This window comes from Drosophila persimilis, unplaced genomic scaffold, assembly GCF_003286085.1.
Source record: "Drosophila persimilis strain 14011-0111.01,24,50 unplaced genomic scaffold, DperRS2 tig00000002-arrow-pilon, whole genome shotgun sequence".
Lineage (NCBI taxonomy): Eukaryota > Metazoa > Arthropoda > Insecta > Diptera > Drosophilidae > Drosophila > Drosophila persimilis.
The window spans coordinates 18,236,569-18,263,572 of NW_020825289.1; the positions used below are offsets into that span (position 1 = coordinate 18,236,569).

Genomic DNA, 27,004 nt, shown 5'->3' on the forward strand with positions numbered 1-27,004 from the left:
AAAGCAAGAAGCAAATAAAACTCAAGTGCTAAAATGAGTGAAAATGTGTGGCAGAGAGGCGGCTAAAGATCCCCGCGTGTGCCTCTGTGCGTGTGGCAACCGGATACGGTGCAAGGCCACTCAGGTGTCACTCTGGTTAATCCGATGCCGGGCGGCTTAATCAGCACAGGCCATGCCCAGATAACTGCCTGGAACGAATCTTATCAAGGGACCAGGATATATGTGGAGGGCTGGGTCCGTTCACACATCACTCTTGACTCGGGCTGGGGCTGGGGCTTGGGCTGGGGCCCAGAGAGTGGTTGGGGCCATCAAATTTCAGTCATAACAATAACACTGATAGTCCTTTGCTCGTAAAACAAGACCCAAGCCAGCAAACCCTTTTTTTGGGGGAACGGGAGGGGAATGGGGGCTCTGGCCGGGATTTGTCTTCGTCCAAGCGTGTGTGGCCCCATTCGTTCGCATGTGCTGTTGTTTTAGCCCCAGCCTGGGAAACAATCAAGAGAACGCGACACTAAAAACCACGCACGTCCTGCCCAAGCACCTCCCGCCCCCCACCATCACACACACACACAAACACACGCTCGAGAGTCAGAGAAATTCGACAATGGCACTTGACGTTACCCAGGAGAAGGAGGCAGCAGCAGCAGCAACAGAAACAGGAGGTGTCAGGGAGGCAGGTCAAAGGGCGGCGCCTAAAGCATTTAAATCCTTTTCGCACATTCGGCTGTCTGAAGCGTTCTTCTGGAGGCCACTCCTGCTCCTCCTCCTCCTACTCTTCCTTCTGGCTTGTTGCGTGCGAATTTCCATTTCGACTATTTCCGGGGGACAACACTGCGTATGACGTATGGAATGGTGTTGCATGGATAAATCAGGAGTTGGGGGGACCGTCTCGCTTTAATTTCAAGTTTATGGTGGGGAATGGCAGCTCTTCTTTTAGAGGGGCACAAGGCCGTAAAATAGGAATTTGCTTTATTAAAATATTTCGCTTGAAAAATATGAGAGACAATGACGACGCAGAAGAAAGCCAAAATAAGGAGCGTAGCAAATTCGCACTCACGGACCCAAGGGCGCCATGGAACAATGTTTGGTGCGGTGGTGCTGGTGGGGGAAGGGGCCAGGGGGGGTTGGGAAGTATTCTGCCAAGAACGAGGTAAAAATTTACTCAACTATGAACTCTCGCTCCCCCCTCTCATGTGTGTGTGTGTCTGTGAAATAGGCAAAAATTTGCGACAGGCCAAAGGTTATGTTGATCCTTGTCTGCCGCTGTTGCTGCTTCTGGGAAGGGTTCCCGGGTCCTTCAGTTTGCTCTCTGTCTGTGTTTGACATACCTCCCGCCCACCGCCCTCCTCTGCAACACCCATTCGTAGAAAATTTATATAAATTGCCCGTAATGCTGCTGGCTGGTTCGACAACATCTATCGTGGGGCACAGACTCGTGCGGCGGTCTTGAGCGTGGGGGTGGGGTGGGGATGGGGCGAAAGTTGTTGTTGATTCCCCGAACTTGTTCTTGCCACATTCTTTTGCCAAACAAATTATGTTGGGCGGGGAGGGAGTGAAAAAAGGGAAAATAATGAAATCGTAAAGAGGTTGGCAACGAACGAGGGGAGTTGGGGTAACGTCAGACTACGGGTGGGTGGGGGGAGGCCTGACGTCCTGGAAGATATTTTCCTTATTTAAAATTCATTTATGTCCGCTCTCCGCTCTCTGCCCTCCACTCTCCAGTGGTAACTCATCACTGTCTCTCCCACGCACACACACACACCCTCTCTCTCTCTCTCTCTCTCTCTCTGTCTCTCTGGGTTCCCTCCTCCTCCCAGACAAACCCACCATTCAGACATGATGCGTATGCAAATTGTGAACCATATTAATCATTGCCAGAGTTTAGTTTTTTTTCCCCCCCTCTGAGGGGCCTGCCAGATGGTGGGAAGGCATAGTAGGCGAAGGGGGGGAAGTACTAGAGTGTTGGCCAGATTTAATAGTACTGCATTTTGTAGCTTATAAATAAACAAAGAAAGAGATGGCCAGAGACACAGCGAACGGGAGAGAGCAAGACAGAAAACTATGGTCTCTGCTGGAAAATTTATGAAAACGCGAATGAAATGCTCGCTCCAAAGAATGGCTTACGGGTTCCCACCAGCCAGTCCCCTGTAGGAATATGGCCAGGAAAAGTGGGTGCTGACAGGGGGTGGGTAGTGGGCAGCGTCGTTTTAGCGGACTTTTTGTCAGGACACTAAAAACAACTGCCACTGCAGCGTCAGGCCCGGCGTTAAATGCTTTTGTTGACTCTAGATGCGCGACTAGAACCGCAATCCTGCACCTGCCCCTGCCCCTGCCCCTGCCCCTCCCTCATGCTGCAACCCTGCCCCGCGCACAATTTAATAGTTTCGGCGGCGGCCAGAAGAAATGAACTCCAAAACTGCAGACTGCAATGTGTCTTGGCAAACAGACAACGGACACGGACGCGGACACAGACCACACCCACAATTGGCTTTTGTGGAACGTCAAACGGTTTTTGTGTTTGTTTTTCATTAAAAAAAAACGGACCCCGGGACCCCCTGTCCGTGGGGCGATAGAGGAAAAACTTCACCATTGCGGGAAAATGGTCAAAGTTCGGCTGAGGCTGAGGCTGGGGCTGGGGCTAGGGCTGGGGCCTCGGGACTTTTGGGAGAGTGTAAGCGCTGAATAGGGTATGTGGTGCAGGGGGTTGGGCCTTCGTGGTCTTGTCTGCGGGAGGACAGAGGAATATCCCGTTTTATTGCGGTCAGGATACGCTTTGAGCGGGACTCCATTGCCTGGCCTGGCCTGGGCTGGTCTCGTTCTTTGAGTAAACATATATTTCATAATTCATCAGGCGACGGAGTCGTCGTGATAGAAAGTCACGTTTTTAATAGAGCACAGAACGGAACCCAGTCCGGACCGGAGTCCTGAATAGCCGACCACGGACCAAAGACAACAAATGACCCCAAGGACAATTAATTAACTGCATCTCTAATGAATCTCTCTCTCTCTCTTGCTCTCTGTGTGCGTTTCAGCTGTCATCGCCCTGTCCCTGACCGGCCCCGGCCCCGCCCCCTGCCATGCCCAGCAGCAAAAGTTCCGCACCACGCCCCACGATCTGCAAGTACTGGAGGGCGCCGAGGCCATGATGCGTTGCGAGGTGACCAATGTGGCCGGAGCCGTGCAATGGACAAAAGACGGCTTCGCCCTGGGCTTCTCCGCCGTGATCCCGGGCTTTCCGCGCTACTCTGTGCTCGGCGACCGGAAGCAGGGCGTCTACAATCTCCGCATCTCGAATGCCTCCATCAACGACGACGCGGAGTACCAGTGCCAGGTGGGACCCGCGCGCCTCAACTCCGCCATCAGAGCGAATGCCAAGCTGACTGTCATATGTAAGTACGCTAATTGCCTTCTACACTGAGGAAAAACTTTCCAAAACATCGAGGCCGTGAAGGAAGGCCTCCAGATCACTCGGGCTACGCGTTTATCCTGATTGTCCCATGAAAGATCCAAAAGTGGTCACAATCCGAACATTTTTCAGCACTGGCTTATTCTGGAAAGTAAATTCCTTTTCGGTACGATAGGTATCCTTCCACTCCTGTTTGTTAGAGGGTTGCCTGATCTCACCTAATTCGTAGATTTCAGGTATTTTAACATCCAAAATTAATTTCAATAAAGATGAGAGCTCGCAGCAACAGAGTCCGTAACTTTTCTTTCTGGGTCACTCTTTACATCTCTCTCTCTTTTTCTCTCTCTCTCTGTCACTCTCTGTCCCGTTCCATTCGACTGTTTTCTGGATCTGCAATTAATTTAAGTAATAAATACAAATGAATTTGTCACCAGGGGGCGCCACACCAGCACACACACACACACACACGCGCGCGTGTCGTGCTCTTTCCTGCTCATTGCACCTAGAGAGAATTGTCGCTTGTGAAATTTAAATGCGATGCTCTGCTCCCTTTTCCACCTTTCCCGCTCCAGCACTCGGCGCTGTTGCTGGCTGCGATGCCAGCAGCATTTATTGTCAGCAATTTGCGAAAGCAACAGCAACAACGGCACGGGAGGAGAGGAGACGAGAGGAATGGAATTTAGCGCAGTTTATTGCTCCAAGGAGCTAACGAATCGAGGAGGAAAGGGAAGACGAAAACTGTACGGAACAGAACTGAGGTGCGGTGAGGTGAGCGCGTGAGAGAGTACCAGCAAGATAGCGCTCTCTGGCTGCAGGCAAGGTACATCTAATAGAAGGTAAGGCAGTTGCGTAGCCCAGCTAGATGGCAGGCCGGCCGTGAACACTACACCTCAAGGATATGTGGTTTTGCACCAGAGATAAGGCGGAAATTGAGAGGAATGGAGACACAGATGGAGTTGTATTAAACGACCCGCCAGCAGTCCTTCTTCTTTTCGTCCTTGTTCTTTACCTTCTGTTGTCTGGAAGCTTCCGCACTTCCCAAATTCTGAAACGTAATTGAAGAAATACAGGATTGCCTTACCTTTTATTTAAGAAGCCTTGAATGCAATCGCGAAACTGAATTGAAATTAATTTTCATGTTTTTGGGTGTTCTGTCTCGCTGTCTCGCTGTCTCGCTGTTCCTGTTTCATTTTGTTTGTTAGTTTTTTTGGGCCTTGTTGTTGCATTGTCGAGTAATCACTTGGAATGTACACATCCCCACCTGTCTTGGTGTTGTTGTTATTGCTGCGCTGTTGTTGTAATCACTCAAGAAATTGCGCTACATTTGATGACAGCGATACTCATTTGCTGCGCCTCGTTTGTCTTATTCTAAAGAATTTCTTTGACAGACAGGGAGAGAGTAAGAGAGAGAGAGGTGACACATGTACTACGAGAACGTATCCAGCCCAAGGCTCGCTAGCACACAACACACTCGACCTAACAGTCACCCAGCCACCCACTCACGCATACAGGCGCATGCCTAATGACGTTTGTTTAGTTAATTACGCGCCATGAGCTGTGACAATGTGTGTGTGTGTAATAGCAGCACAAGAAGCCTCGAAGGTGAGTAAAAGAAATCAAGAAAAACGTTACTCACATTTATCTCGATTGCACCGAAGTTCGTACACCCTTCCCTTGAATATCTGTACAACGAAAACCGAATGTCTACCAAATGACCAGAAAAGTAGTGCCCCTCTGCTAGGGTATACTCCCTTCGTAGACGATGGGAAGAGGAAGTTTGGGTGTCGTTGGTTGATGTGTCTTGGGCTTGTTAGTAATTGTGCTGCTGGTGTTGTTGCGGCAAAAGGTCGCCTCCTCCTGCATCCTCACACGGAATTTTTGTCATAATTGTGGATACTTGTGCCCCGGCAACCCCTCCCTTTGCCACACCCTTTCGCCTTTGCTTTGTAATGGAAGGAATGCTTGTCTGGCTCTGGCTCTGGCTCCAGCCCTTGCTCCTGGGTCACAGTGGAGATGACATGAGTCTGTCCTCCCCTCCCGGGGAGGGCATTCGGTCCTACAAAGTAGGCGAATATGTGGCATGGGGCACGTGCTACATTATTGCAGCAATTAGCCAAAGGGAAATGGGGACAAATGCGTAATAATTCAATTAAGTTCGAATTACATTTATTTGATTTATCCCCAAAGGTGATTTTCATTCATTTCTGTAACCGAACGGGGTGGTCTGGTGGGGAGTCTAAGTGAATTCCCTCCGGCCACACGAAGTAACCGCAAGAATTTTTCATTCCATCGAGTCCGCAATGCAGTTCTGAGACTAGACTCTGAGTTTTATATGGGAACATATTCCATTTATTGTAGAAAAAGTGCCCAACAAGGTGACCGAGAAATGCAAAAAATATTTGTAAAATATTATGTGGATGGAAAGTGTGTTTAGAAAATGTGCAGAAGCTCCGATTGATTTATACCAATTAGAGAGAATTTCGAATTTATTTGTTCTGCTATTACCCATATTCGGTTCCCATAATTAGTCAATTCATTCTTTTTTTCATTACAACTTTTGCCCAGATGCTGCATTAATATTTAAATTCATTCACCTTTTGTCCCTGACCAAAATTTAATTTGTGGACGAAGTTCTAAAGCTACTGTGGGAGCCAATTTGGATGTAACCTGGTCCCGTGCTTATGTAAAAGTTTTGAAATTATTCTGCCCACGCACACACACACATATGTACATGGTATATATAGTGTATATGTATGTATGTACGTGAGGGTGCAATTAGATTATAAGTTTGGCAAAGTAAAGAACTTTTGCACACAAAAGTCCACCTGCAAATTTATGGAAATTTACAGAACATTTTCGCATGCCATTAATTTTAAAATAAAAAATTCAAAAAATAACAGAAGACACACAAAAAAAGAAAAAGGATAAAAAGCCAGTGGAATAATGGAGCCAAAAACACATATGCCGCAAGGCTCTCCTCTCTACGGCCCAGGTCCATGTCCATGTCCAGTGCGAGGAGACCTGTAGTCCAGGGAAGAGTTTAAACTTTTTACTGCAGCGGGAGGTACGGGTGGCAGGGGTGGCAGGGGTGGGCTCCGGGCCACACAATGGCAATACGAAATCCAGGCAAAGAATGGATACTTCTACGAGATCCAGAGCCACCTCCCCGATTCAAACCGCTCTCGGCCTCTTGAAAGTTATATATTTTTGAATACAAAGCTGCACAAATTTAAGACCCACTCGGAGGAGTTCTACCGAATGCGGATTTTGGCCAATAGACGCACTTCATTGATTCTCAAATGTCTGCACATTTTTCACACACACACACACTCTCTCCCTCCTGCCTGCCCTCCGAGGGCTGTCCCCTGTCTTGTAATTGAAGTGCAAATGAGGAAAGTTTTCATCTCTCAGCTTTCCCCAAGAAATATCGCCCGGCATTTGTTATGTGAAGCTGACCTTAAAGCCAGTCCACTCCACGGACCCAGCCGTCTTGGGGCCCGCACTTCGGGTGTGACTGTGTCCCGCAATGGCTCAAGCATTGGCTAGCCACCCGCCCTTCCGCCACCCGCCACACGCCACCCACCTCCCACCTCCTGCCTCCCGCCTCAAGCTGTTGCCTTCAAAAGTTGACGTCAAACGAAAAAAATGGCCAGCTCTGGCTTTCGTTTCGGGCGATGGACTGGGACCGGGTTAAACGTGGATTGGCGGAGGACATGGAGCAGGGCTTGGAAAGTATTTCAGCGCATAAAACTTTTATGAGGCGTACTATTAGTGGGTTAGCGCTGGTGTGTCCTCCCCCTGGAGGAGAGGGTAGAGTGAGAGTCCAATGTTCATGGCAAATTGCACTTTGTGTACCTCCTTCCCAGGCAGGAACCCGGCGGAGATGGTGCTCTAGTAGCTAGAAGCTAGAAGCGCTCTTGCATCCATTGTTGCATAAATTATTTGATGCCCTGCCAAAGAAACTTAGTCACTGAGAGGCTGTCTGGACTGCCCACTGGCGATCCAATAGGAGGGCACAAAGGCTCAATGGTTTCGATGTGTGCCACTATCTAATAGCACGTAAGCTCGGATTGAATAAAAGGCCATCACAGCCGGGCGACACTAGAGTCTCCATTGCCTTGCCACCTGGGCAACAATCAAGACCAGAGGCAGAGCCAGTAGCAGAGGCGGTGCTGGCAAGCCCTGGCACTGCCATTAGCAATGGGCCGTGACTTAGCGAGCCTTAGGGAGTCTCTGGACCTGCCCACATCCGATCAAATATAAACAAAGGATCCCACCTTAGCAGCCATCAAAGACCGGAAACAAAGGCTGACTAAAAAAACAGCTACCTGGAGCCAATAGCATGCACTACTGGCTAATAGGATCTGGGGAAGCTACAACTGGACTCCTCCAGTGCATTGCCTCGGGGCAGGCACAAGTTCTCCATCGAATGATTGTCTGCAGAGGGTAGATAGCACCTACGTATTGTCCATTTTTTTATCTCTATTGTCCTTTGGCAAAACTCCTAACAGTCCTGTTCCACACTGCACCGCAGCCCCGCCCCGCCACGCACCCAAACACACCCCAGCCGTAGTCATGCATATGTCAATAATCAAATACAATTTGCATACCAATCAAAAATGCACACACACCAATGTGTTTGTATATCCGTGACCCTGCCACAGGTTTTGTTACCTTGCAGCGCCTCCTCAGGAGTGCAGGACACGCTCCCTGGCATAAATCGAGTTGCATTTGCCGGGACTAGGTGCACGGAAAAATCATATATTGTGCATACATTTTGCTTTTTAACTATGCAACACACACCGCTGTACCGCCGCATCCTCCTTCACCCCTTCGCCGATGTGCCAAATATGAATTTTCAATGCACGTAACCCCATCCCACGCCCGCGAGGGTTGGTATCCGTACCCATACCCGTACCCGTACCCGTACTCTGGTGAGGCGACACCAATTTTGGTGGCACAAAGCCTTTAGTCAGGGCTGCCTGGAGATGCCTGGAGATGCCTGCCTGATGATCTCATGTTGCCACTGGCATTACCTCAGGCAGACAGCAGAATAACCAGAGAAGTGCATCCCCATATCCTGCTGAACTCTGCAGCAGGGATGCAGGAGTACTTGCAAGGGAGTGCCAGATAATTTGAAATGAAAGCTGGCTTTCCTGTACATAAGAAAAGCGTGTGAGGAATGCTTCAAAATAAAGAGAAACTTTCTTGCTTTCGATGCTGAAAGATATATATTTTTGGTAAGATTGAAAAGTTCCTTCATCTAGTGATAGAGCTAATTTTATTAGAGAAACTTTAATCAAATCAATCAACTTCCTTTGCCCCTTCCCCCGCACAATTCCTTCGTAAACAAAACTGTCTTTAGGCGCCGCCAAAAGTTGTGCAGCAGCCGCAGATGGCCGCCCCTTGAACGGAAAACTATGTAAAGCTTATTAAATATATACATTCCACCTTTTGGGTGTCCTCAAGGGACACTCTCGTGCGGTGCGGTACGGTATGTGAGTGTACAATCAGCAAACAGTCCTCGGAAAAGGACCCCAAAAACCACGGTAGAGCGACACAAATTATGCTTATGAGAGCGGAATGTTGTGCTCCAAGAATCTGCCTTTGTCTATGTGTGTGTGTGTGTGGGGGTTCCTTGATTGCGGAATTTCATTTATCTATTTGATTTGTGCATAATAATTTTGTGCACAAAAGCCGCCGATGGCGATCCGAAAACAAATCAAAGGCATACGGCTGGTCCCTTTTGGCGGTGTTGATTTCATTTGCGGCTCCCACAAAAGCAATTACCTCAACGCATGGCAACGCTTCAGACACCAGACCGAGTAAAGCACCCTACACTCTCTATTCCCATGCTCCAAGCCCCATTCCCAGCCAGTAGTACAGTCTTCCCTACCCACTCCTTGTGCGACATTAAGCATTCATCTAGCATGCAACAACTTCTCGAGCGGAGTTCGCGGAGGCAACAGACGGCAACATATGTTGCATGTCAAATGCAGGACTTGCTTCACTTGAGGCAAACAGCAGCAGCCTGGCTTGCTTTACACTGAGCGAAGCTAAAAAATGCTCCAAAAACAACGTTTCTGTGGCTGCCAGTGTACGAGCTGCTGGAAGGAGGAGTGTGGGGGCGGCGGCGGCGGCGTAGGCCCTTGCTTAGTGCTGCACAAGGAAATGCAATGGCAATGGCCAGGTCCTGAGTCCTGCGTCCTGCGTCCTGCGTCCTGGTACCCAAAACTCCTTCAGGTGGCATTAAAATAATGCACACGTGCACTTAACTTTATCCACGTTCCCTCCGTGTTTGTGTTTCCATCCCCCCATCCCGCCACCACCTCACCCCCTCGTTCATTCGTTCGTTTGTTTGTTTCTGGATCTGTGCTGCATTCGTACGCGTGCAACCACCCACTCTCCGAGCCAACGACTCGACTCGGGGCATTGTTTCGCTGCCTCGTCGCCTCGTCGCCTCGTCGTGTATATTTCAACAGTTTGCCAAGGCTCCCACTCGGGGACCCCACTCCTCTTCGGGTGTGCAAATATTGAAACTCATATTTGAACACATTAACGAGGAGGCCAGGGGAGGAGGGCAGGGCAGAGCATGGCAGAGCATGGCAGAGCGAGACTTGGCTGGCTTTTCTCTGGGTCCTCCATGACATGTTCCAGTCACAGGCTGCCACACGGCCATTCAACCTGGGCTTTCAACAACAATGTCGTCTATGTTCCCGCAACACACACACATACACAGACAATGCATTAGGCACTGCCACGCCCATGCCCATTCCCATTGCCATTCCCGTGGCAATGCCATTGTGACCATAATAAGCAAAGCTCTGTAGTCCTTTGTTTTGGTTCCAATACATATACAATACTCTTACACATACACACTCTTATATACTCGGTACAGCCTGTTGTTGCAACCTCTAATTGTTCTCACTCCCACTCTCTCTTTCCGCTTGCAGCTGCACCCGCCTCGATCGAGATCAAAGGTTACGCCCATAATTCCAAGGTGGAGGTGCGTGAGAATCAGGACCTGCAGCTCAAGTGTATTGTGGCCAATGCAAAGCCGGCGGCTCAAATTGTCTGGTATCGCGGCAATGTGGAATACAAGCCAGGTTAGTACTAGTCCCCGATGGTGTCCCCACGGGGACAACTAATAGAATGTGTCTACGCCAGAAATGCGAAAGACTGGACTCCGCGGCAAGGGCTGCGGCTCTACCTTTAGATCCGCTGCTCAGTAAAAAAAATATATATATTTTATAAGTAATCGCACCGGAAGCCGCATCGGAGCCGATGATAGCCGATTATCGAGTAGATAATATATATCTTAAATCTTAAAGATATATTCCTACGATTTTTCCTCTACCACGCAGTTTCTAAGAATAAGGGATTATGCTTAAAATTAAGTGGAAAATGAAATTTAATCGGACAACAACAATGGCATTGTTCCGGATGCTAATTTCGCACCGAACACGGAAAACAAGGGGCAGGATTATATGTGTGGCGTGGGAGGGGGCAACTTCTATTAGCGCAGGCAGGGATATAGAATATGGAATACAGAATACGAAATGTGTAAATGGGTTTTTGGGGCATTCCCTGCCCCTTTCTCCACCCTGTCCGCCATCTGTTAGGTATAAGTGCGGATGAACCGCATTCCCCGTGAAGGTGGGGCAAATGCTGTCAGGCTGTCAACCGCTCGGCCATGCCACATGTGGAGGCGATGAGGGTAGGGTCTGACAGGGGCAGAGAGTCAGGGAAATGGACGTTGACTTTCGGCTTGATGACGGTGCTTAAATAATAATTTTATACTCCAACAAAGCGTCGACTGTCGATGTTTTGCCCTTATCTGCTGTGCGGCTCTGCGGCTGTACGGCTGTACGGCTGTGCGGCTCTGTGGCATGGGGATACCCGTGTTTTCTTGCCTTGTCATTTAGCCGCTGCCGGGCAGTTGGCAAATTGGAAAACAGAGAGCCTGGCTGCCTCGGAAAATATGGAAAAATGCAAATGTCAGCATGGCTGAAGGATCCGCCGCCGACGCCACCGACGCCACCAGTGTTTGGGGCACCATCACACGGCGTTTAGCCGCCGCCTTCACGACTTTTAATTTTCATAATGATTATGGGTATGTGGCCCCCTACATGTGGTTGCTGCCCCTTTTTGCGGGTGGCTGGAGGCGGAGGTGGAGGCCAGGGGCGACTGTCATTTGGCGACTAACGAAATCATTTTAGCACAACTGGCGCGTTAAAAACGCTCCAAAATGTGAAGCGTAGACAACGATGGCCGCCATAAGAGGATGATGATGATGATGGAATTTTCTTCTTCTTTTTTTTTTGGGCAAAACATATAAAAAACAAAGGGCCCGGACATAACAACAACAAAATAAAAGAAGAAAATTCGCAAAACGGCGTTAAAATGTAGGAAAATCCGCAAGGAAATGTGGGCAGCGGAAGGAAGCCGAGGAAGCTGCATGATGAATTATGTTTATGACGCAATATGTTGCGGCAGGCAGGCAGGCAGGCAGGATCTCCAACCGGACCGGACCGTACTGAACCCGAGTCCTGCAACAGGACTCCATTCTCCCGCTACGCAAACGAGGGTTTACGACAATGGGCAGTTTTGTAATGTGGGGGGTTCTGGTTCTTGTATCATTTGCAAGCTGTCAGAGAATGGTGGGTCATGTGCCTCTGGGTGGGTGGGTGTGCGTGTGTGTGTGTGTGTGTGTGTGTGTGTGTGGCAGGGAGACGCGTAAATGGCGGTTAATGTGGGCAGACGGCCATCTTTGTGGTGATTACCCCCAGACAGGGGCACGGACAGTGGCACATCCACGACGATAGTTTGGTTGGGGACACACTCATTTTTGAGGGCCAATATTTTCCAGCGCAGATGCGGCCCACATTCACAATTTATAACTGAAATGAAAAAAATGATGTCAGAAATATTGTATGTACTCGTATGTTAAGCCGCAAACCCAAAGGGGGGCAGCCCTGATGATGATCTGTGACTTAAAAATTGTCTCTTGTGTCTTGTGCTTGCAGAAAAACGCGACGATCTGGTGGAGGAAGCCATACCGAAACGTTGGACAACTACGTCCAGCCTGAAGCTGAAGCCGGGACCCGATGATGACTACACGGAGTACACGTGCCAGGCCAAGCACAAGGCCCTCTCCCCGGACATGCCCATGCGTGCCACCGTTCAACTGTCCGTGTTGTGTGAGTAGCCGCCACAGCTTCCGCATCTAACGATTTGGGTGGGGTTGGAGTGGAGTCCTGGAGTGTCCTGGGGTTGCGACCTCATTAGCTGTCTCGATTTGAAATACAATTGAACAAACGTGCATGCCTATGCTTGTGTGTGTGTGTGTGGCAGCGGCAGGCTGTGCTCCATGGTGATTTTTTGCTCCACCTCGGGCCTGACGCGGACACGGTACCCCATGCGGCTGCCATTTTGCCATCAAGGCCGCTAATTGCGCAATTGGCACGCGTATTAATTAGTTTTTAAATTCTAATGTGCCTCACAGCTGTGCCACAGCACGGCACACATACACACACACACAATCTCACGCATTGTGGGGCTGCCAGGAGTTCTCTTATTGATTGTTGCCTCCACCTGCACAGCCCGCCCAAACGTACATTCAAATTAATTATGTTTTGTTATTTATGCATAGCCAGCTGGCAAATGGCAAATGGCACTGCTGACCCCCCCCCCCCCCCCCATTCCACTCCTGCCATCCTTTCGGCCGTTTCGAATGTGCCTCGTGCCACCGTGCGTCGCACGTTGTAATTGGAGGGGGGAAAAAAACCCCGGGAAGAAATCGCTTCACGCTATCTGCATCGCCTGGTGGAGTGGGGGCGCAGGGTGTACAGCAGAGCTTTATATTCTCTCTCTCTCTCTCTCGTTTTGGGCCTTAATTATGCCGCTATTATTGCATCTCTCGGACCGGTCTGGTTTGGTCTGGTCTGGTGTGGTCTGCTTTCCTTGCTGCCCATCCTTCCTGTCCTTCCCTTCCGTCCTGCAATATTTCAAGTGATTTTAATTTCATTTTCCGCTGCATAACTGCATCTGCCCCATGTGTCCGCCTCTACGCGGGTGTGTAATTGTGTGGCAGCTTATATGCCTCACCTGATTGCTGCTGCTGCTGTTTGGGCTTCTGCTGTTGATTCAACACGGTTGACCGCCTGTCAAATTCTGATAAAGGACACCTGTAGCGAAAAATATGTATTAAGAGAATTGTGCGGAAAGCTGATTGCCATTTTCCGTAAAACGCCGGATAAGAGCTGGCAGTTTTGGGAAAATATTCGACCCCACGGAGCGTATTGATAACGGAATTTATCTCCGTAGAATTTCCCTGTGACACACACAAATTTCCCTTCGGCCAGATACAGCCTGCTGCTCCCGCCAACTGTCCGTCCGTCCCCCTGTCGGTGTCCCTGTATTACTGCACTGTTTTGCGGCATTTTACACTATTATTAACCGCCCAGCGTGACGCCCCCACTACAAGTGAAATTACAGACGACGCCCCCCCCCCCCCCCTCCCCCCCCCCCCCCCCCGGAACAAAGAAAAAACCACAGAGAAAAAGACAACCATTCAATGGCCGAAGCTTTTGATGCTCTTACGCAAAGAGTGATTTCTTCGAGTCTCGAAGCAAGCCCCCTGCAGATTACAATCAGATAAATTCCTTTATTCATTCACTCAAAGAACATTCAATGCATGCGAATCTAAAGAGAAATCTGCATGTGCACGACTGCAGAGGTGAGAGACGGCGAAGAGCAAACAATGAAAAGTTGTTTGCTTGTTCAAGCAACTCAACTCCAAGAAACGAAGTCGAGCAAAAGGGAATCGGAAGATCAGGCGAGCGACGGTCCGAATGCAAAAAGCGAAGGCATTGCTGTATTCGTAGGCAGCTGCGGTTTAGGCAATGCATGCGAGAGCTTTACAGTTAGTTTTCGGACGGCAATAACAACACAATTGTGAGCATAAAAATAGGTGCTTCTGCATGCAAGTACTAAGATGTACATATGAATAGGAGTGAGAGTATGAAAACTATTCAAGTATATTCGGATTGTTGGAGTATTTTCGAGGCTCCGTTTTGCCAAAATCTTCCACAAATCGTAGGACTCTTTTATCAAGAGTGAAATATAAACGAGGGAAATCGGAATATAATGCATATGACCGCACAAGCGGATTACATGCAAACACAGCAATTAAAAATTGCACACAAATTCTGTTCTCTCTCGCCTCTGACCACATTTTGCTTTTTACATTTGGTGTAAATTGAATTTATTTGCGGGACAGCAGCAGCAGCAGCAGCAGTTGCAATTAAATATGCCAACTGTAAACACAGCAATCCATTTCGATTTCGATTTCGACTTTGTAGATCCCCCTGGGCCGCCCTACATCGAGGGCTATTCGCAGGGCGACACACTGAGGCGTGGCCAGAGCGTGGAGCTTATGTGCCGCAGTCGCGGTGGCAATCCGCCCGCACAGCTCATTTGGTACAAGAACGGATCCCAGATACGCATGGCCTACAGGTGAGTAGCAGGAATTCCCTGCGATGTAGATATCTATATATGTGGTATGTACGTAAATCCCCCCTCTCCTAGAACCGCTGGCCGATTGTCGGAGAATATATATGCGTTTACCGCTGAGGCTGGCGATAACAAGGCCCGTTTCCGTTGCGAGGCGAGCAACGTCATGTCGCAGACGCCGCTCAAGGCGGAAGTGGATCTCTCTGTTTTGTGTAAGTAGAGCCCCGCGTAACGCTGTAATGGAGCCATCAAAGGATGTCGTCTCCTGCAGGCGGCTACGGGGTTAAATGCCTAATTGCACATGGGGCTCGGCTCATATTTATACGCACAGAAAACGCGAAGCGAGGCGGGGGAGGCAATCAAATACCAGGGGATCGTGTACACAGGATATCTGATAGTTCACAGGCTCTCAAAGCTCCCCACCCCACTCTTCATGCATATTTGTACAGACCGACAGGAAAGGAGGACTCGCCTGTGTGTGTGTGTGTGTCTGTCAACAGCCTGGGATGACTGCAACATCCTCTAAATTCCACAAGAGCCCAAGCACAAGACCCCGTACAGCATTTTGGCACGCGACACACACACACACACACACACAAAGAGAGGCAAGCAGGAGAGGTGGATGGATGACTGAAATAAGCCTGGCAACAGCCTGCACCACTCCGCTCCGTTCCGCTGTTGCTTTCTTTTGCAATTAAGCTTAAGTTTGCACTTTGAAAGCCTCTCTCTCCCTCTCTCTCTGTCCCCCTTCGCCACTTGGCTTTGTCAAATCAAGCAATGCAAATTCTTTTCAAGTGCCAAATAGCGTTGGCAACCCTGGCTGCTCCAGCAGCTTGTTAGAGTTACAACAATTGCAATCAGGCGACACAAAGCCAGGCAATGGGTAGAGTGGGGTGGTGGGGTGGTGGGAAGACGCGTTGCCAAAGTCGTTAGCGACACTTCGGACAGACAAAAGTCCCTCCGACCCATGCATGCATTTGCATGCCCCGTCCTCAAGCACATATGCATCTGCATCTTCTTCCTGCTACTGCTGCTGCTGCTGCTGCTGCTGCTGCTGCTGCTACTTCTGCTTATGCATATGTATGCGCGTGTGTGTGAGTGCTTTCTAACATGTAAATGAATGAGGAGACTGAAGACCGAAGACTGGAGGCACTTGGGGGCCTAAGCAACCGCTCAACGGGTGCCGCGATATTCAAATCTCAAGTATCTCCGGCAGTCGCCACTGAAATTGGCATCTTTTACCTGAAGAACAGGGTCTTTAAGCACATGCGGCATGTGGCATATGGCATATGGCATATGGCATATGTGTGTGCTTCGCTTATCAACGCTACCCTTCTTTAAGTGGCCAACTCGAGGGAAGCGAAAACTTGTCCAGTTTCTGTTTATGCGCATACCAATCAGAGTGTGGAAGCAGGTCAGGCCTCCCCCATCTTGCCCCAATAAGTATGCCACATTTGGTGGCAGAGATCCGGTAGCCAGCATCAGATAGCGGATGGCTCACTTCTGGCTTCTAGCGCACACACACGCATTATTTATGTATAACGAATGTGGCACACAACTCCTCGACAAAAGAACAAAAAACCGAAGACGTGGCAGCAAGACACACACATTCGGCATCAGCAATCCTGCTGCCACACCTCCCACTAGCGGCCCCTACCCCACACGATATCTCTGTCTAGAATGAAGATGTATGGAGCATCGCGGACTGACGAAGGATGCGAGAAGTTAAGAATTCATAATGTTTATTTATATGCGGAACATCTATCGAGAGTCCAGGAGGAACCTCCCCACCATCTCCCTCTTTGAAGACAACGAACGGCAAACGCTGCGTATGCGTAATATATGCACTTATCCATCAAGAGCGGAGGCAGCAGCAGATGCTGCAGCTGGCACTTCTCCATTTCGAGACTGGCATTAGGTAATAGCTGCTCGACGCAAACCGGCGCGGCACAGCAGGGTAGGGACACGGAAACACTCCCGCAGTACGGACGGACGGAAGGACGGACACCTGTCAGTCACTCAGTCATAATTTGCATACAGGAGAGGTAGCAGCATCCGCAGCAGCAGCAATCTCCCTGCCCCTTCAAAAGCTATTAGAGAAACAGCAAAGAAAGGCTTAGTGGTACGAAAGTAACGAAGTGTTGCCTACCCTTGATATTTAATACAGAGATAAAGTTATAGAGATACTGGGCCTGACCTCAAAAGATATACAAAAAGTGGGCTGGGAAGAGGTCTGTCTGTGCAGCACCAGAGTTAGTTGTCTCCGAAGAGGCACTGAAAACATGCTTATAGTTAGGTTCATAATACCCTCAGGAAGTATATAGAGCTCTAAGGGGCGTCTGATTTGCCAAGGATACTCTCCATAAGTAGAAGTGTCTGAGGCAGCGCTTCTGTGGCACATCTACTTGTGAAATATTTATGCGACGCGTTGTGGAAGCCTTCTTCATTATCCCATTCTCCCATCCCACACACACACACACAGTTGCACCCACCCATGTCACCGTGATGGGACCCACAGAGGCGCGCGTCGGCGATATTGTGCCACTAACATGCACCACGGCACCATCGAATCCACCCGCTGAGATCAAATGGATGGTGGGCGGACGGCAGGTGCGCAACACCACCTTCAGCAAGACTATCAGCCCCGAAGGTAAGTGGCAACAGCTGGCCCCCCTGTTCTCATATAACCATTCATCTACATCTCTGTATCTGTCTCTGTCTCTGTCGTTGTCGCTGTCGCTCTCTGTCATTGCAGGCGGCTGGACGAGCACCTCCAACATCACCGCCATCGTGGAGCCCCATAAGCGGTCCCTGGTCGTCATCTGCCACGGCCTCAATATGCAGCTGACGGAAAACGTGGTTTCCACCCACACGATCAATGTTCTGTGTAAGTCCCCCCCACAAAAATCCCCAGCTTACAGCCAAACTATCTGCATTTCTAGTCGTGTTGCTGTTATTGTTGTTTTGTCCTGTTTAATGCCTTTCAACAGGATGAAATCAGATTGTGTTTTCCCCACACTTCACTTTTATTCGTGTAACTTTTTTGGCGTAAACTTTTCTTTCGTTTAGTTGTTCTTTTTTGCTATTTTGAGTTTTGTTTCGATTTTTTGCAATGACATCAGAGCATCCGCAATATTCCGAGTTTCCGCTCTGCTTGTCCGACTCGACACGGGAGCTGATGAAAATGACCCAGGAGGTGAAGCAGGCTGCCGATCTGGAGGCCAGCAAGAAGAAGAAGGCGGTCAGGAAGGCGGTGAAGGCGCAGCATGTGCCGCATGAATTGGCCATGCACAAGAAGATGTGGAGAACGCACCGGGAGCGGGTGAAGAATGCCATCAGCAAGCTGGACGCAGAGCCGCCCACGTTCCAGGCCGCCCGCGTCACCGGCATCAACGGACTGCGGGACGAGGCGTATGTGTTCATGAACCGCACCAAGCAGAATATCCAGCTGCTGGTGGAGATCTCGCGCATCATGCGCACCCACGGCGCCGTCAATCCCTTCCGCTACGAGAAGGTGTACGCCATGTCTGGCCTTCCGGTGGCCATTGCCAATTTGGAGCGTCTGGAGCGCGAGAACAAGGATCTTGGCAAGCGCCTGCTGGACGTGCATAGCATTGTGGACACGGGCCTCGGAACGGAGACGCGGCGCGGCCATAAGCGTAAGAAAATCGAAGAGATACCGCTGCAACTACCGGTGGAGGCGCTGGCCAAGTACAAGGACTTTGAGATCAAGCTGCCGGAAACGGATGCGGAACGCAAGCGCCTCTTCCGGCCACGCATCTACCTAGACATGTACCTGAAGGATGCCCGACCGCTGGGCAGGATCGTGGTGCAGCTGTACACGGAGGCCGCCCCCCTCGTGGTCCTCCAGATAGTGCGCTCCTGCATGTGCAATCAGCCGAACAAGTTCCTCGTGAGGCGTCTCTTTCCCAATCTCTGGCTGGAGGCGGAACTCCAGCTGACGGAGGACTCGCTGCTCCATCAGCCGATCGAGTACGACGCCAAGGTCATGGATCATGGCCAATACCATCATGTGCTGTCCTTCAGCAAAACGCACTGCTCGGGCTTTCCCGAGCGCCTGTCCTTTACCATATCCTTCAAGCCGCTCACGGTCGTAAATGGCACGCGCGTGGGGTTCGGACGCATTGTCAAGGGCAGCAAAATCTGTGAGTGCATCCAGAGCTACGGCACCAAGAACGGGAAGCTCAGCCGTGGTCTACTCTTCACCAACTGTGGGCTGCTTTAGGGCTGACTTTCGGGATCCCCCAAAATCTCTCTGTGTATGTCTTTCGCTCGTGTCGCTCTCTTTACGAAATTGTTTGTATAATAAATCCTTCAAGTGCACACACAAACATAGACACTCTTCATGCTTCGAAGGACACAAATAAAGGTCCAATTAGATGACAGGGCTCAAACCTGACATGGCCGTCGCCACGCAACAAATGCAAGTGTCCTGCGACTCCATTATCCAGTGTTCGACGTCAATCTTTATTTGGCTCAATTATGTGCGGCATTCGTAAAGGAAAACATACGGAAAAGAGATAGCAAATACGAGATGGAGTGAGGGATCAGAGGTTACCTGGAATGGGCGGGGTGAAAATCTGGTTGAAGGGGGAGTGGTACAGCGCTTATGGGCGGGGGGTGACGTGGCTTATTAATAATTGCGATTTCTAGTTTCGGCTTATCCAGTCAGCCAGTCATCCGAGTCCAGTCCCCCGCCCCGTGCCGTTGCTGGTCCCCGGCACAGCCTTTGTGAGCGCTCTCGGCCCTCCTGCAGCGCTAATTAATTTCACTGGCCAACATCACAGAGTGGCAGCAAGAAAGAGAGGGAGAGATTTACATTTATTGCCCATTCCCATACACAAAAGCACTGTGAAAATGACTAACAGGCCCCGAAGGTAATGAGCAAAGGACCCCATGGCCGAGCCTGTCCTGCCTCGGACAGCGTACTCACAAGGCACATTCAAGGACGCCTTGAGGATGCGGACACCCTGCAGATATTTGTACTTTATGCGCGGCAAATTAAATAATTTTAATTTTTATTGTTTGGCCGCTTGGCAATCCCCCCCCCCCCCCCCCCCCCCCCCCCCCCCCCCCCCCTTCAGCTTCAAGCACAAGCAGGACACAGCGGTGGTTCCTGGGCGCCTAGTCCTTTGCTCTTGTTGTAGGCCATAATTTTCTGGCCCCGTGGCCAAGTTTTTTTTTTCCGCGGACGGGGGTGTAGCCACAATTTGTTCGTTCCACCACATTCTGCTCTTTTGTTTGGCTTTTTGTCGCTGTGTCTCTCTTTCGGCGGCAGCAAACGTTTTTCTTATGTCACTTTTTTTTTGTGTTTGTCTTCTGCAGATCCTCCCGCACCGCCATTAATTTCCGGCTATATAGAGGGACAAATTATCCCGGCTGGCTCTGTGCAAAAACTCCTTTGCGTTTCATCAGGCGGCAATCCGTTGGCGACGCTCACGTGGTACAAAAACGACAAGAGGGTGAGTGTTATCCCTTTGTTTTCCCCCCTTTTACTGCAGCACACAAATATACACCCACACACTCACACACACGGAGCAGTCGCAGCAGCACGAAAGCACTATCAACACCAGGCCACAGCAAACATCCGCAAAACAATAATGGCGCTTTTGTTGACCATTTCCGCTTCCGCTTTATGGGCTTAAAGTGCTAATGAGGCCACCCTGCGACCGCGCCACATTCTATCTGTGGGCCCCTGGGCTCTTTGTACGGTTCTGTATGCCAGCAGAACCACGGCATCCATTGGGGGTTTCACACCTTCCATCTCTATCTCTATCCGTATCCAATGAAAGCGGGGCACAAACTATCAGGGCAAACTATCATGGTGTACGTATGTAGTTATCAGATACAAAGCGAGATAGAAAGAGAGAACAAGTCGAACCTTTAAATGCAGTCTGTTTCTAATACATAATATATATGAATCGATTTTGTATTAATCCAATCTTTATTCTTATCTAATGAGAATTGTGACCGAATAGCTATCCTGTAGGCTCCATCAAAGATTGAAGCTCGAGTTAAGCATCAATGTGCCGCGTCATGCACAGGACATGTATTTGTACCAATACCGAAATCTGTAAGCTTTGGTTGGTCTTTTGGTAGCTTAACAGAAATAAATCGATTTCCATGAGAATAATCGATTATTTCCACCTCAAACTGTGGCCTTAAGTGCTTCTTTACTCATATTTAATGAGAAAAATCATTTAAATATGCTGTGACTGGTTAAATCTTTATCAAAAATCGTTACACTTTTCATATCTTGTTATCATAGCTATCATGTCTGCCCCAAGTGCAGAGCATATCCATTCAAAGCACCAGCTGCTACTGCTGCTGCCGCATACTTTTGTATAATTTTGTGTGCGGCAGTTCCAGGTGCGGCTTCCTGTTTTTGTAAGCCGCCCTTGGGGATTCACCTGTGCCCAGTGTCCTGCTGTTTGCTGCTCTCGCAGACCACAGCCACAGATACGATTGTATTTTAGCCACAAAATGGAAAATGCATACCCCACAGAGAGACTCTGCCGTACCTGTACCGTTTTGCCCGTTTTGTCCGATTTGCAGATCAATTCCGTAATACGCGCGGCAGACAAGTCCGTTTCGGCCGAAATCACCATCCTGGCGAATGTGACGGACAATCAGGCGCAGTACCGATGCGAGGCCTCCAACAGCGCCACAGAAATTCCGCTCTTTCAGTCGACCACGCTAAGCGTTCATTGTGAGTAGATTGTGGGGCTCCCATGCCCATTCCATTATGCCGCTCCCATTATTATTCCTGTCTCCATATCCATCCCCTCTTGCAGTTGCCCCCGAGACGGTCAAAATACGCATTGAACCGGAAGAGCTGCGACCTGGCATGCAGGCGGCCATCATCTGTGACTCCAGTTCCAGCAATCCGCCTGCAAAGCTGTCCTGGTGGAAGGATGGCATACCCATTGAAGGTATGTACGATGCGCTGTGTACTATGGCGATTTTGGCAATTGGAAGTTTGCCCATTCGCCACGGACTTGGCGGCGCCTATAATGCACTTTCCACTCCCTGTCTGTCTGTTTTTGCTGCTTCTGCTGCCGCTGTGAGGCGTTGCCACGAGACAGCATCCGGTTCGCTTGCCAGTCACTAAAATTACGCCCATTTCTGTTCGCTTCTCGGTTGTAACAATGCGCCCTGTGCCCTCTGACCTGTGCCCGTGCTCTATCTGCCCATCCACCGACACACAGGCATTAATAACACGTCCAAGCCGGGCCTCTGGGGCGGCACAGTATCCACGCTGGAGTTCAGGGTAAACATCACACAGGAAATGAACGGCGTGGTCTACACTTGCCAGAGCGCCAACGAGGCGTTGCAGCGGAGCGTCCACGAGGCCGTCAGCCTGGATGTCCTGTGTAAGTTCGCTAATTAAGCAATTAGATGAGAGCGAGATCCAAATCTGACCCTCCCCCTAGATCGGCCCAAGTTCGTGCCGCCGCCCTCATCGACAGCCGTCGGCGTGGAGGGCGAGTCGCTGCAGGTGGCGCTCCAGACGAAGGCCAATCCGACGGCGGTGGAGTACAAGTGGACCAAAGATGGAGCCACGATCCCGCAGGGCGGCGAGCACCGCATCTTTGCGGACGGCGGCAGTCTCAATTTCTCGCGGCTGCATCGCGACGACGCGGGGGTCTACTCGTGCAGCGCCAGCAATACGCAGGGCAAGGCCACGCTGAACATCACCGTGGTGGTGGAATGTGAGTTGTCCGGCTCTCCAACGAGCGATTGGGGATGCCCCTCAATAATCGTGCTCTCCATTGTACCAACAGATGGCACCAGCATCAAGACGGTGTCGGAGAACATCATCGTGAATCCCGGCGAGGAGGCGATGCTGTCGTGCAGCGTCGAGGGCAAGCCGCTCACCGAGGAGCATGTCAAGTGGGAGCGCGTGGGCTATGACATGACCGTCAAGACATCGACGACCTTTGCCAACGGCACCTCCTACCTGCACCTCAAGGATGCCCAGCGCGAGGATGTGGGCAATTTTCGTTGTGTGGCCGACAATCGCGTGGCCAATCCCACCAACCGCGATGTCCTGCTCGTGGTCAAGTGTAAGTAGTGGTCGAATCAATGCCACCGGGTGCACTTTTCACTCCCCCCTCAATCTTGCGTTGCAGTTGCACCGGAGATTACCAAGTCACCGACCATGATGCGGGCGGCCAGCGGCACGGGGGAGCGGGGCAGGCTGCCGTGCCGTGCCCAGGCATCGCCAAAGCCGCAGTTCATCTGGCGGCAGGACAAGAAGGATCTGCCCATCAATCGCACCTACAAGTACGAGGTGGAGGAGCGAAAGATAGACTCCCTGACCTACGAGTCCACCCTCATCGTCGACAAGGTGGCCCCCGCCGACTATGGGGCCTACGAGTGCATTGCCCGCAACGAGCTGGGCGAGACCATCGAGACGGTGCGGCTGGAAATCACCTCCCAGCCGGATCCACCGCTCAGCCTCAACATACTGAATGTGACCCATGATGCCGTCACTGTGGCCTGGACGCCTGGCTTCGATGGCGGTCTAAAGGCCTCCTATCGTGTGCGCTATAGGTATGTGCCCAAATGAAATTGCGCTCTACTCTACATACCATCCATTCCGCATGCTGCAACTGCAACTGCAACTGCCACTGCAACAACATCTCATTTCTCATTTGCAGAATCGTCGACCGTGAGCAGTACAAGTACATTGATGGGCTGCCGAATAGCCACAAACTGACCATCGCAGGACTACGCATGGATACGCTCTATCTGTTCTCGGTGATGGCATGGAACGAGCTCGGCCAGAGCGCCTACCTGCCGGACCTGACGCGGGCCCAAACCAAAGGTAAGCGCCGCCCCACTGGGACTACGAGGAGTGCTATTCAAATTAGCCGCGAGTCCTGTGCTCGAAGTCCTGTCCTGATGCTGACATTGATTTATGCAAGTCCGCCATTCGGCTTTTATGGCAGCTGATTTTCGCTGGCTCTAGGCTCTAGGAATAGGCCACCGCACGGTTATCCCATGGTTTAGGTCTGGTCTGTTGTCATGAAATGGTTCACCAGATTCAGCCGAGGAATCAGTTAGGTATCCCACAAGGGAGATAGTCAGCAATCAGCCTAATTAGTTGCCAGGAAGCATACATATTTATGTGTTAGCCCCTGGAATTGTGTTATCTGAGAATGACAATAGGATGCCACAGAACTCCCCTAATTTGATTGAAATGTGAATAGATGCTGGCCGTCTAACATGTAAAACCAGAAGGAACCAACAAGCCAATATACAAGTTAGAACTATCGCAAGCTTAAAGCGAAGCCAGGCCACTTTATAATATATCTGCCATAGTAAAGAAATATGGATGGTAAATATCAGCAATCAGCTTTCTGAAAAAACAAACATGATTGATCGATCAAAGCTGAGCTGATTTCAGCGAGCTTTTTAAGCTTTCAGCTTTCAGCTTGCACCGCTGCAGTGTATTTGTTTTTTCAGAGCTCCGATTTCAGCAACAGTAGGCGCGAGCCCTAAATTCGCGATGTGTCAGTGGAAGAAGAATTTCTTGAGCAGCAGAACCGAATAATAGTCGTCTAAACGAACGACGCTGGAGACGCTGCAGCTAGCAGAAAGCAACCGAAATATAGAGAGAGCTAGAGCGCGAGAGCGAACGAAAGCTGCTGCCAGCAGAAAGCAAGCGAAAAGGGCGAGGTAGACAGACGAAAAGAACGGTACAGATTAGACTGCTTAGACCACGTACATAATATGTACATATGTACATATATATGTATATAATATGTAAAAATGTTTGTAAGCTAATATTTAGGGTCAATTAAGCTCAGAGAATGAAACCAATTCCTCAAATGAAAACAGAAAACAATTCACAAGAGATGCAACCTCTGAATGAAAGGAAGTTCTTAGAATCAAATGAATACAGTTCTTAGAATGAGCTCAAAGGGACCTCACAGAATGGAACATTATCCCACCCGTATAATTGTAGGGACTCGTGATTCTTTGCCTTGCTATTTTTTGCCATTATTCCCGCATTGTACTCAACGAACGATCTCCATTTAACCCATTTGCTGCACTTAATTGTAATCTACAACAACAACAACGACGACAACATCCGATGGTCACCGCTGGAAACTGGAAAATGGACATCAACGAGCAGAGGCGCCACCGCCCTCACAGCCAGCATCCTCGTTGGGTGGCGGGCCGCCTACCACCAGTCAGACCCCATTGGGCGGTACATCGGCCATGCTGCTGGTCGGAGTTGGTGCCGGCATTGTTGTTGTGCTGCTCAACGTGTTTGTCATCGGCTGTTGTCTGCACAAACGGAACGAGAAGCGGCTCAAACGTGGTATGCGGATGAACAGAGGAGTAGCCTGCTCCTTGCTGCTGTTGTTGCTGTTTTTTCTGTTCTGGAGGACAGGGTTAGGGGAAATTAGAATTTACAATAGCCGCGACCCGATGCCGCTCCTTTGTCGGTGCACGGGCACTCCTTTTAATTTTGTGGGCGTTGCCCGGGACGCGTACACGTGCGCCCCCTCGTGGTCAAACGTTGGCCCGGCCATTGCGATGACGATGGCGATGGCGATGGCGTCGCTAATTTCATTTGCCATCACATGTACGGAAGAGGATGGGGGAGGGGGGGCATCTACTACGTGATTTGCGTCACTCGTGGACTTCTTTATTTGATTTCGCTGCCGCTGCCGCTGCTTGCGCCTCGCCATGGCAACCAGATCCCAAATCCGAGATGGGGGAAATGGAAGTCCGATGGGCATCCATTTGAAACTATGTACGATGTCGCATTCATTTCTTTTTTTATTCCCTTTCATATACTATTATATTTTTCTCTTTTATTTACTTTTTTTGTTTTCTGTATTACAATTTTTCATTATGTAATTATTTATTGTTTTATTTTATTTTTGCAAGCATCTCTTTTATTTGTTTTTTGTACTTTTGATTATTTTCATGGTTTTTTGTTTGGTCCCAAGGACTTGAACTGATGCCAGCGGAGTTAACCGAGGACTCGGCGACGGGCAATATACCGAACCTGGTCATAATTGGCATCTCTCTGGCGGCCTTTGGGTTTCTTCTGGTGAACGCCGCACTGGTTGCCTGGTTCTTTGTGCACCAGCGTCGCAAGAAAGGTTCGTTTCATTCCTCTTTCTTATATAATTTATGTTATTTATATATGTATTTGCTGTTGCCTGTTGTTGCCTCTTGATTATATTATATTCCGTTTAATTTGGGTTCCTACGAAAGAGAGAGACAATGAGAGAGGAGAGGCACTTGCCACTTGGGCTTCGCTGAAACATCATCCATGCCATGTTGCAGCTTCCCCGGCAGACGGCAGCAGTTCCGTGACACCGCCGGATGCGGATGAGATGGGAATGCGAGCGCGTTGTGCAGCTTCCGATGGCCGACTAAGGATACGCAGATATGCATGCACTAAACAATTTCCTGCACACAATCCTTTCTGCTGAGGGTCAAAGGGATAAGGCTCATACCCGCTCATACCGCCGCATATGCCAGAGAGAAGTCTTGTAATTTCCGTGGGGGAAACCATGGCCGAGAACGTGGCAAGAAGTCTGCTCTGCTTTGCTCTGCTCCTTCGAACAGACAACGCAAGACAAGAATATAATGATGACAGAAAATAATGATGCATCCTGGTCCCCCAGACAGACAAGGAAAGGAGGTTTGAACAGTAGCTCAGACCGAAGAAGTTCCTTGCCACTCCACTGTTTCACTCCGGGAGCAAGACAAATGTGCATCGTTTTCTTAGCTGAATGCACAATCTTTCGGAAATCAGATTGCTTTCTCTGCAGACAGCAGGACAGACAGACAGAGAAAGAGTGAGCGGTGGGGCAAAGACCGTACAGCAAGGAGCACGTGTCGACAAGTGTTGGACATGTTTGGCCAGGCTCCACAAGCCCCGGAACCTAGTCTTGAGTTGAGGATTGTTTATTAATATGAAATTATATTTCAAGCGGGCCAATGCCAATCCCTTAAAGCAGAGGCACACACCAAATTCGACCCAATTCTTTGGCTGATGTGGCATGCCTGGCGTATACGCGATATGCCAGG

At 49.9% G+C, this 27,004-nt stretch overlaps 2 protein-coding genes across 4 annotated transcripts in view; both read left to right on the forward strand.

Moving 5' to 3' along the window:
• LOC6592474 (nephrin) overlaps positions 1–27,004 on the forward strand; it is a 60,841-nt gene that overhangs the window by 12,108 nt on the left and 21,729 nt on the right. The window contains exons 2-18 of one of the 3 annotated variants that reach the window (XM_026986405.1): positions 3,033–3,389; positions 10,360–10,512; positions 12,433–12,606; positions 14,770–14,923; positions 14,996–15,132; positions 17,403–17,570; positions 17,676–17,807; positions 20,267–20,403; positions 21,497–21,650; positions 21,736–21,873; positions 22,150–22,314; positions 22,375–22,653; positions 22,726–23,007; positions 23,074–23,497; positions 23,605–23,771; positions 25,086–25,274; positions 25,912–26,067. In XM_026986405.1, coding sequence (XP_026842206.1) covers positions 3,033–3,389; positions 10,360–10,512; positions 12,433–12,606; positions 14,770–14,923; positions 14,996–15,132; positions 17,403–17,570; positions 17,676–17,807; positions 20,267–20,403; positions 21,497–21,650; positions 21,736–21,873; positions 22,150–22,314; positions 22,375–22,653; positions 22,726–23,007; positions 23,074–23,497; positions 23,605–23,771; positions 25,086–25,274; positions 25,912–26,067 — 3,366 coding nt within the window. The remainder of the gene's footprint in view (positions 1–3,032; positions 3,390–10,359; positions 10,513–12,432; positions 12,607–14,769; positions 14,924–14,995; positions 15,133–17,402; positions 17,571–17,675; positions 17,808–20,266; positions 20,404–21,496; positions 21,651–21,735; positions 21,874–22,149; positions 22,315–22,374; positions 22,654–22,725; positions 23,008–23,073; positions 23,498–23,604; positions 23,772–25,085; positions 25,275–25,911; positions 26,068–27,004) is intronic. The other 2 variants (XM_026986406.1, XM_026986407.1) reach the window with 2 other exon arrangements.
• LOC113565170 lies at positions 18,023–19,191 on the forward strand. The gene has a single exon (XM_026986404.1). The coding sequence runs from the start codon at positions 18,033–18,035 to the stop codon at positions 19,164–19,166; it is 1,134 nt and encodes a 377-aa protein (XP_026842205.1). The 5' UTR covers positions 18,023–18,032; the 3' UTR covers positions 19,167–19,191.